The sequence below is a fragment of the Phaseolus vulgaris genome, chromosome 4 (assembly GCF_000499845.2).
Source record: "Phaseolus vulgaris cultivar G19833 chromosome 4, P. vulgaris v2.0, whole genome shotgun sequence".
Classification (NCBI taxonomy): Eukaryota; Viridiplantae; Streptophyta; class Magnoliopsida; order Fabales; family Fabaceae; genus Phaseolus; species Phaseolus vulgaris.
This window is the reverse complement of record NC_023756.2, coordinates 154,411-166,318: the sequence shown is the minus strand read 5'-3', so window position 1 is coordinate 166,318 and position 11,908 is coordinate 154,411. Positions and strand designations below refer to the sequence as shown.

The window sequence follows — 11,908 nt, the reverse complement described above, 5'->3', positions numbered from 1 at the left end:
AATTATAATTTTAAGTTATATATCATTTGGATTTAAGAGTATGTCTTAATAAGGATGAAGTTGGTCTCTCAAACTTGATTTATGTCTGACCAAAATATGTAGTGAAGAAGGCATGTGTAATGGTAAGAGAAAAACAAATAAATGTGTAAAACAAAAATAAATTAGTTGGATATGCTATGTGTATATCATTCAAATTAAGAATATGAATATAAAGATAGAAGAGAGTCACAACTCACACTCATTAAGAGACTTTAGAAGAAAACAAAAAGGATAATATAGAAAGAGAATTCAATACACGATACCCTTTTTCCCCCTCCATGATCCTTAAATCAAGTAGTCACTCTACTTTTTCTCTCACTATTATGTGTGTCCCTTCGTTTCTTATCCTATGACATGTGTCACATGCCTCCAACTGACTAAGATTCCTTTCCTTGGATGCTTAGTCCTGCAATAACATTTTTCTTTATATTTGAGTCCCTTAAGAGTAAGTCACCTTCTAGACGAAATGTTGGGCTTAGGGCAATCTCTTCAAAATATTTAATGAGAATGATAGGGAGGACGTTCTGTTACCAAAATTTTAGGAGCTCGTGAAACAAAATCAAATTATTTGATTCCATAACTCATTTTTTTTTTTTGTATCTTAAATTCCTTGCTTCTCAATTATGTTTTTCAGTACTTAAACTGCATTATGAAGCACTTAAGGTAGGAATGACAATGCGGGTTGGATCGCTTCACATAAACGTTGGCTCGCAGGCTTGTGGTCATCCTGCATAAGGAAAATTTCTTTATAAAAGTTATAGATATAAATGTATCTTAATAAAATTTCATTAATCATAAAAAAATTTCATTATGAAGCAGTAATTGTCCTGGGAGGCAAGAGATGTACGTAAGAGGAGGAACGACATTGAGGATTGGTTGTGCATTATTTTTAGGGATTGAAATTAAATTTTAAGATATGCGAGTTATGCGGGTTGGCCCATCCTGTCTCGTACATGGCTCGTGGATTGTAAATTATGCAGGACAAGCCAACGGGTTAAAATAGTTAATCCTCCTCGCATTTTTTCCTATCGATTCACATATCACCCTGCATGACCTGTCTTGCATTACCATCCCTAACATAAAGGATTTCTCCCTTTAAATACGATACATAATAGGATGGAAAGGGCACTTGAACTTTGTCAATCCTTCTCCGAACAAAAACAAGTTATATTTAGAGTATTTCATTTCATGGTTAATACTTAACATGATATTAATTTAATAGTTATTTTGGAGGAATATTTGATATGTTTAAATGATAAATATTGGTTAATTAAGTTTCCTATTTCATTGGTATGCTAAAAAATTTTAACAAGCAAAGTTTGCAACAACTTCTCCAAGTCAACCACAACTTAAAAATAAATTCTTTATTCATTGTTTCATAAAGAACTTCGTCGTCCGAGAGAGACAAAAGGATTAAAGAATCATTTTTCTCCTTGAGTTCTTAGAAAAAACTCCTCCATATGTGAAATTGTGCCAAATAGAGGCTTCCAGATTCCTTGTTCTTTTAGTAGAGCACACATCTTGATGCGCCACAAATTAAAATTGTTCTACCAATTTTTATTGTGTTTGTCATCTTCCTAAAAAAATCTTAATGAAAAAAGAAACAAACAAAATAGACTAGCCTTGGTTAAGGACCACCAACCTATGAATACAAATGAAATATAAATGAAGATTTGATACCAATTTGTTGGAGGAATTCGGATAAAGAAATTCATAAATAAACACAAAGAACATTAGATGATTTAATGAACGAAGTGAAAAACACGTATGAAAAGATAAACATATTCCATAATTTTGTTCATGGAGAATAGGAAAGAGTAAATCACATGGATGGTGAATACAAATTACACAACCACGTATAAATTCAACTTTGAACTATTTAAATAAGGTCGAGCATATATAAACTAAGTACAACTATACCTAACCATGTAACAAAATAGCACAAAGTCTAACTACGTAAATATAACAATGATTATGAGTACACGCTTTGAACATATGTAGAAGACAAACAAATTTCATCAAACGATATCCATTAAACACTCATCCTATGACGGGATGAGTTACCAAATAAATATATGTTCAAAACAAACAAACAAAAAAATTTCTTAAAAAAAATTAAAAATAACAGGTTAGTCAATCAACTCATCTTATGACAAAATGAGTTACCAATTCCAACTCGTATAACTTAGTTAGACCAATCCATCTCGTCTCGCTTTTTCAAACAAAAACAAATCAAACTAAAACAAACTAAACTTAACCCTTTGATATTTAGTTGTAGTAAGATAAAAGTCTCCTAAGATAATGAAGACATGTAATGTAGTAATAAATGAATGGATAGAAGGAAATGTATAGTTGTATAATATCGACCGGACCACTAAAAAACTAAGTTAGGATAATCATGAAAAAAAGGATATATATATATATATATTTTTATTTTTATTTTTATTTTTATTTTTATTTTTTTTATTTTCTATTTTTTTCTAAAATGTTTCTATACACTATGTTAACAGAAAAACAGCAAAAGCTTTTCAATATACGAAAGAAAAAGCAACACGTTATCCTCGATTTCATTGTAACTTGGTGTTGTCCACAATTTTGTTTAAATGGTGAGGACCACCTCACGTTTTGTCACCATCACAATAAATTTTCTTATCTTAATTTCCTCAAATAAAAAAAATAGTCATATCAAGATTTTCCCAAAAATATTTATAAATTGAATATGCAGTCTAAATAAATATTGCACATGTTTATTAATATCGAATATCTTAAACTCACATGTATTCACGTTTTTTACATGACAAATACATAATGTTAAAGACCTTTCAAAGTTTTCAAATTTAAAAAACCAAAAAACTTACAAAATTTTAAGTATTACAACTATATTTATATATATATATTTATATTTATATATATATATATATATTTATATAAATATAAAAAGTTTTCATGTTATGCTACTTGACATATCAGCTAGGCTGACACATCAAGTAACAACAATCATTTGTTATTACATAAACAAAAAATATTATTAAAAAAAAGAAAAAGAAAGAAAATACAAAAATATGGGAGGACTAGACCAAAACTCATATGTTAACAAAAACGATACATAGGTAGAGTATACCTATTAATAAAGAATTCTAAGAACAGACTATATGGAAGTCTATTATACCAATGAAAGGATTTTTTATGAATCAATCCTAAATTAATCAACTTATCAATACATGCATTCCCTTCACGAAAAATATGAGTAACCTTAAACTTGATTTTTCCACAATAATTAAGACAAGTATTTCATCGATTACGAAACATCCAAGGAACATTTGTCCTAGTAGTAAACGCAACACAAATCAAGGCAGAGTCACATTCCAGCCAGACATTAGTAAGATCCAACTTTTGAGCTTCCTTCAAAGCATATATAACTCCATAAAATTCAGCAACCAAAGCAGTCTGAACATCAAGAAACACAAAGAAAGCTCCAATAAACTCCCCCATACTCCCACGAAAAATACTTCCACAAGCGCCAAGACCTGGATAACCCCTAGCAGCCCCATCAGTGTTAATTTTAACCCAGCCTGGTAAAGAAAACTCTCATCTAACAAGAAGAGGACGTAGAACTTTACCAGTACGAGTGTTAATACCAAAAAAATTGAGCACATTGAAATCAAACATATCATTCTTCATTGAAGTTTTAGACGAATTACCCACTAGACAAGTTAAATCTTTAATAACCAAAATAGCCATAGAAACTTCAATCTTATCCTGAAAACGAGTATAATTCCTCATACGTCATATCATCCAAATAGAAAAAGTTATCACAGCTAGCTTAACCAATTTAACCAACGGATTACCATCACTCTTAATAAAAGAAAGAATATCATCCTTATTAGAGAAATCATAAGTAAGAAAAATGTGTTGAACCCAACTCCAAATATGCAAAGCATTAGCCCATTCAAAAAAAAATATTTATAAGAATTAAAATCAAAACTCATTTATTTACCAAATGAAAACATATTTAAAATGTTTTAAAACATAATTTTTTATGTGAAAAATATTTCTCATACAAAGCTTTTTATGTTTATATAGTTAATAATATAAAACCTTGCTAAATTTATACTTTAATTTAAGTATTCATTAGAATTTTATTTGATGTGGTTTGTGACTTCTAAGAATATGCCTATAAGTAACATAGTTACTAGAACAATCGACCACTTAATAATTTGTTATAAAAGTTTATTGAACTCTTTATATAATTATTTAATTATGTTTTAAATAAATGTTATTTAGTTCTATTTTGATAAATTATGTTTTACTCTGAAATTGAAAAAACTAGGTATATCACTTAAAGTCTCTCTAATTATAAAACTTTCAAGTTTTAGTTTGTTTAAGTTAAGGAAGTCATTAAAAATAAAAATTAATAATAACTAAAATTTTAAATTTTGATTTATGTAATGAAAATTTAGTGCGATGGGTGGATAAATATATAACACGTTTTTCTTTAGAAAAAGGTAAGTGTATGAATAGTGGACCATTTTTTTTTTAGGTAGACACATTTATAGTGGTGCAATTATCAAGTTGCATGACAATAAGTAACTTTTCTCATGTGATGATTCATTTTTATATAAATAGAAATTGATGATAAAAGTCAAATTTAAATAATTTACAAATGTTGAAACAACTTGAATTCATGAATGTTCTTAACAAATAAAGTTTATAACTCAAATGCATTCAAATATAAATATAGAAGATGGAAAAAGATAAAGTTATCAAATATAGAAGAAGAGGTGGTAATCAATAATTTAAATACTTTTCCTTACATTATTATTTTGAGTTTCACTAAAAAAAATTATTAAATAAAAACTAATTTTAAAAATAAGAAATAATTAATTACTATATTAACTAAATTAAATATTATTTAAAAAAAATATTAATATCTAAATTAATTTTTATTATTAATAAATATTTTTTAAATTAATATTTAATTAATTATCAAGATTTTAGTTATTAACTTTAGAATATAAATAATTAGTAATTAAAATTTTGATAGCTAATTAGATATTAATTTAAAAATTATTTATTAATAATAAAAATTACTTGATAATTTTTTTTTTTTAAATGATATCTAATTATGTTATAATAAATTTATTATAAAATAATGCAGAAAAAAATCAGTCAAAGTTATGGTAAAATATTAATATAATTCGATTTGAATTGATTTTTTTATGTAATTAAAATAAAACCTATATGAAGGACGGTTAATTTTTATGTTTAGTTAATGATGCTTTTTAATATAATTCTCAGTTTATTTAACCAATAACTTTTAAGTTTTGTATAGAATGAATAACTTAGATACTGTTTAAATAAATAAAAAGTACTTAAATTAAAATATTCAATTTCTGTCTTACAAAAAAATCAAAAAGTTAAATTTTTATTAATAAATCCAAGTAAAAATCAATATCTTTGTTAATAAAATATTTTATCATTGTTCTATTGTTCTTGTATAGGTTAGAAATATTACATCTTTGTTGTTGTATATAATTTTTGGTAATATCTCAATCATCATCACCCTCTTATACTGTTATCTAGATGTTTATAATTATTTTTATCATTCAAATTTAGATTATGTGATCATAAAAGTTTCTTACGTCACATCATATACATATAAAAGTTAGAATATCTTATCCTTTTGGATTAATACACTTGTTTTTCCTCAAAAAAATAATCTATATTCACTTTTATTTAAGTGGTATGAAAATGTATTGTAACTTTAAATAATTATCCAAATAGACATGTCCTAAAAGTTTTCTTTTAACTTTTTTAACAAAGTTAACCAAAGCTGTTATATTAAATCGACTTCAATTTGTAAAGTTGTAGTTTTAGTGATTGGTTTAATTTTTGTAGTTTTTTTTAATGTATACGTATAAAATGTATGGGTGATAGGTTTTTTTGTTTCCGTTTTATTTTGTTCTTCTGAATGATATTTTGAATAAAAATGTAGGAAATGATATTCAGAGTCAATCTTTATTATATGAAAAAGTTTATAACATCTTTATTCACTACAAGAAAAAACATAAAATAGAAACCAATCAAAATTGGTTTCTATTATTGTTAAATAGTTTTAGAGACCAAATTTAGAAACTAAATAATTGGTAGTTAAAACCTTGGTTGCTAATTAAATACCAATTTAGAAACTATTTAACAATAATAAAAACTAATTTAGAAACCAATTTTTATTTTAGTTTTTAAAATAGTTTCTAATTTAGTTACTATTGCAACTAATTATTTTGGTCTCTAAAAATTGGTTTCTAATTGATGATTTTCTTGTAGTGATTGTTGCATTACAAAAGGAGGTGAAAACTTGTTTTTCAAAGTGACGGAGTCAATGCCAACGAGGGTGATTGTGTGGAAGGTGTTGGGAGTAATGATTGGATGATGTTGGAAGTAATATTTTGGTGAGTGAAAATTATTCAATTATTTTTTATTAACTAAATATTATTTAAAATACCATTTTTTTAAAAATAGAAGTACATTTTTATTATACACTAACAACCATTTTAAAAATGGGTTTTTGAAATTTATCTATATTTTTTTGAAAAATAATGATATATTGACAATTTTATTTTTTTATATAATTATATTACAACCCTCAATACTATTATTTTAATATTTTTTATATATAATTTAATTATAAATTTACTTCTTATTATATATATTTATATATATATATATATATATCAAACTTTCATCATTCACAAAATATGATTTCTCTTTTCTGAATTAGAAAACAACAAGAGACAAGTTTAGATTCTGATTTAAAATAATTTAGTTAGAAATGGTGGCAAAATGATGTAAAATGTTATTCGAGACCCAACAAATGGATATTAATATGAGAAATATGGTGTGATGGTGTTAACATTCACATGGAAGATTTAGGTGTGTATAGAAAGTTGAACATGTCAACTTAGAGAACAAGAACAAAAGTTTTAAAGTAACAAAGTAACAATAAAGTAGTGTATCATTGAAGTGACCATTAGAAAGTAGAAATGCACGCGGTGGAACGATTAGGGTATTACTTTGTCGCCACTTCCATGTCCCATCTAACCTAAAAACTCCAAACACACCTCTACCACAAAAATAATTCACATAAAAAAAATACCCTTCTTGTTATTCTGATTTAATCATCAATTTTATATCAAAAGTTTTTTGCTTTAGTCCATATTTATTCTTCATCAAGAATCCAAATCAATCTTAAGAATCTAGTTATACTCAATGAGCTCTTTCATTAGTGTTAATTGGTGCAGCTGTGTGACACTTATACAACACTCATAAATCTTTATTGTCAATTTATATAATTCATAAATATATAATATATAGATTTGTGTATCTGTATATTTTCGTGTTGGTATCTTATTAGTCTCCGTGTCTATTTTTAGAGTTTATGTGATATGAATGATCGTGTGTACAAGCATCTAGGTCCTCTCGTAAGAGATTTCAAAGAACGATTAGGTTTTGGATAAAGGGAACTTTTAGGTGATTTTCGATTAGAACAAGAACAACAACAATGATAAAGAATATGATGAAGAATTGAAAAAAAGAAACAAGGTGCATATCTTATTCATATCCTAGATAATAGTTTAATAGAATACTAAATATTATAAATATAGAAATATATGATAGAAATTAGTAACTAAATCTCAACTAAAGAGATATATGATAGAAATGACTAACTAAAACCCAACTAAAAGATATATTATAGAAACTATTAATTAAATCCCAATTAATTAAATCTAACTAATTAAATTCCAATATCTATCAATTAAATCTTGAACACCCAACAATAATATTAATCAAATTCCAAAACTTTTAGTATATAAGATTATCTCACATAGGTTATACTCCTTTTATCTTCATCTTTTCTGTGCATAATTAATTCCTCATACACAATATTATGGAAAGTTCCTCGAGGGATCTCAACTCTTGCTCCACTGTTTAGTTACGTAAAGGGTTGTTTTTGTTTTATTATTATTTTGGTTCATGTGTGTAGCATGAATTCTTTATTTGCAGTTGGCAGTGCCGAAGCATGTTTTGACCACAAATAAAAGAACCACTCGTAGTTTGGTAAAAGAGGAGGAAGAAAGAAGCAGCACTTTTGCTCCTATATATATATATACATATATATATACATATACATATATCTTTGCAACACATCTTTCGCATGAACATTCTACATTCTTCCAAATATGGCAAACTCTAGAGAGATGAGCAAGGAGGTGGCAGCACCACTGCTAACAAAGAGTGGTGAAGAGGAAGTGGCATCACCCGACGAGACTACATTCTGCCAAGAGCTAAAGACGATAAGCTCCATGGCGGCTCCAATGGTGGCTGTCACTGTTTCGCAGTACCTTCTGCAGGTTGTGTCACTCATGATGGTGGGACATCTCGGGGTACTAGTCTCCTTCTCTGGGGTTGCTATTGCCATCTCTTTTGCTGAAGTTACCGGATTCAGTGTCCTTGTAAATACAACTCTCCCTTCTATTCTCTCTTTCTGCTTCAGTGCACCTTTCTTCTTCCTATTTCTCTCATTTTCTTAACTTGGCATCTTTAGCTTTGTGTGGTTTCAAGTATGGCATCTTCTATACATAATCTACTTGTTGTTTTTTTTTCTCACTGGAAAGCTGTTTTCTGGTTCTTGGAAGAGGGCCCTCGATCCAGTTTATCAGTACCTAGTATTAGCATATCAACCGGATCACATGTAAAAAGTACAAATGGAATGCCATTTTGGTTGATTAGTTCTTCTTAATTGATTTACTTGGTCTTAGTGACTAATTAATTCATCTAACTAGATTTTGGGGTGGCATATATCCTATTGGTTCTTTGTGTTTTACTAGTGCTTAGGTGTTTGTTGGAGATCCTATAGATTGAAAAAATTCATTCTTTATTCTTTATATGTGGGTGTAAACCATTCATAAATATGAGTTAGATGAGTTAGGCTCTTTGTTTTACTAGTGCTTATGTGTTGTGTTCATTCGGTTGGGTTGATAATAACCTTGCTTTTGAAACTGGATCTGTGCAAAGGGTTGAAAGTTGAGAGATTGAATCCTTAACATCATTATATTTGTGTTTGTGTGTGTGTGTGTGAGAGAGAGAGAGAGAGGGTATTGTTATGGACGCTACAAAACAAAGTCCTTTACTAAGTGAATCTGAGTGAGTGTGTTGTGTTGCATTGCAGTTGGGAATGTCTGGTGCATTGGAAACTTTGTGTGGGCAAATGTATGGCGCGGAGGAGTATAGAAAGTTTGGAAACTACACTTGGTGTGCCACGGTGACTCTGATATTGGTTTGTCTCCCCATATCTCTGGTGTGGATATTCACTGATAAAATACTCTTGCTGTTTAGTCAAGACCCTCAAATTTCTCGTGCAGCTTGTGAGTACTGCATATACCTCATACCAGCACTATTTGGCCACGCTGTTCTTCAGGCTCTCACTCGCTACTTCCAGACTCAGAGTATGATCTTTCCCATGGTTTTCAGCTCAATTACCTCACTGTGTTTGCATATTCCTATTTGTTGGGGTCTGGTTTTTACATTGGGCCTTGGACACGTTGGAGCTGCATTAGCCATTGGAGTTTCTTATTGGTTGAACGCTGTTTGGCTTGCAATTTACATGCTCTACTCCCCAGCTTGTCAAAAAACCAGGATTGTGTTTTCTAGTTCTGCTTTAATTAGCATTCCAGAGTTCTTGAAATTAGCTATCCCTTCAGGACTCATGTTTTGGTAAATATGGCATTACATAACTTTGCACAGTGCTCTTTCTTGCTCTAACTTTCTTCTGCTAATTACATTTTTCACATTTCTATGCAGTTTTGAATGGTGGTCCTTTGAGGTGCTAACTTTGCTTGCTGGGCTTTTACCAAATCCCCAGCTTGAAACCGCAGTGCTCTCAGTCTGGTGGGTGCAATCATTTCTCTTCCATTACTTAAATAACTTGATGTCATCATCTTCTAACTTTCATCACACCCTTGCAGCCTTAACACTACTTCCTTGCACTACTTCGTTCCTTATGCTGTTGGAGCTTCAGCAAGGTTTGTTCCTTTCCTGGTGTTGCCTCACTCTCTACTACCGTTTACATTTTAGTACTAAAAACTAGTAAATTTTGACAAACTAAAAAGAGTGTGTTAAAGGAATATTACGTTAGTAAGTGTAGTATTGTTGTGGTAATGCAGAATCACCCCACATGGTGTTTGTTTTGCAGCACTCGGGTTTCAAATGAACTGGGGGCAGGGAATCCAAAGACAGCTAAAGGGGTTGTTCGTGTGGTTCTGATTCTTGGGGTTGCAGAGGCTGTTATTGTGAGCACCGTCTTCATGAGTTGCAGACATATATTAGGATACGCCTATAGCAATGATATGGAAGTTGTGGATTATGTTGCAAGCATGGCTCCCCTCCTTTGTGTGTCTGTGAGTGTCGACAGTCTAATTGGAGCACTTTCTGGTGAGTTCAAAATCTCCTTCTTCTGTGACTTGCAAGAAGTGATATGTTCACAACTTGCACTAGTTTATAAATCACATTTTTCTTTATAAAATTTCAGTTTTTGCATGAAATGATGAAAATACTAATTTAGCAGGTTTTCAAAGTATCATTAATGATGTGTGAAAGTGTGTAGGGATAGCAAGGGGTGGAGGATTTCAGCAAATAGGAGCTTATGTGAATCTGGGAGCCTACTATCTAGTGGGAATTCCTATGGGTTTGTGTTTTGGTTTTTATCTACAACTAAAAGCCAAGGGACTTTGGATGGGAACTCTATCAGGGTCTGTTCTACAAGTAATTATTCTTGCTTTGGTAACAGCACTAACAGATTGGAAGAAAGAGGTTAGTAGATAGCAGTTTTCTCAGATGCAGAAATCTATACTTTTTTCCATTCTCTTTGCATGATTAATTGTACTATGTTGTTGGTGTTAATGCAGGCAAGTAAAGCGAGGGAGAGGGTAGTGGAGAACTCAATGAAAAATCACAGTGCATTTGTTTGAGATATTCAAGGCAAATGATGAATAAAAGAGTGGAAGAGGTGACATGACACTGCACTTGTTCTTTTGTGAAAAGGAGATAGGAAAATAGAGAGAGCCAACTGTGTCAGCTTTGTTTTGCTTTTACTATTTTGTTGCTGTTTTGTGTCTGTTCAGATGATTTAATCATGTTAACATATGTTTAGGGAGGTTGTGTGAATATGTGATGAGAATTTTGTATAATGCATGAGATGAACGTGTGGTAATTTTTGTTCCTTTGTTGCCTTATGATAAAAAGCTGAAAACATTCCCCACATAAAGTCATTACTTTTGTACCATTTTCTCAAAATATTATTTTTAAAAGGAAATGAAATATTGATAATTTCAATTTTTTTTTATAAATTCTAATACTATTATATTATTTAATTACAAATTTATGTTTTATTATATATATTTATTTATAAACTCAAATTATATACGAGTTGTACAATCAGAACATGGCAGAACTAAAATCTTCATGACTTTGTTGAATGAGAAACTTTGAAGACAAGGAGTGTGTGTGTGGACAAAGATATCACAACGAAGCAAGTTCATAACACGTCATTTTCCCACTCATGCAAGTTTTTATGCTAGCTGGTGTTTTTTCATAGTACAATAATTTCATGTTCTTACAACACCACTATAGGTGACAGAGCAAAATGGTCTCACACTATAAAATATTACGAATTAAAGTCATATATACACACATAATTTTACTTAAAATATAAATTAAAATTAAAGTTGTATATAGATTAAAACGGCTGAATACTTGAATTATTTTTATTTAACATTAAAATCATATCATCTTTGTAAAGCTTCACTTGCCATGT

At 29.6% G+C, this 11,908-nt stretch overlaps 1 protein-coding gene across 1 annotated transcript; it reads left to right on the top strand.

The window, feature by feature from the left end:
• Positions 1-8,123: 8,123 nt before the first annotated feature.
• Positions 8,124-11,314, top strand: LOC137836644 (protein DETOXIFICATION 14-like). The gene is made up of 7 exons (XM_068645316.1): positions 8,124-8,549; positions 9,266-9,810; positions 9,898-9,984; positions 10,062-10,118; positions 10,289-10,527; positions 10,700-10,905; positions 11,001-11,314. The coding sequence occupies exons 1-7, from the start codon at positions 8,277-8,279 to the stop codon at positions 11,061-11,063; spliced, it is 1,470 nt and encodes a 489-aa protein (XP_068501417.1). The 5' UTR covers positions 8,124-8,276; the 3' UTR covers positions 11,064-11,314.
• The last annotated feature ends 594 nt before the right edge of the window (positions 11,315-11,908 follow it).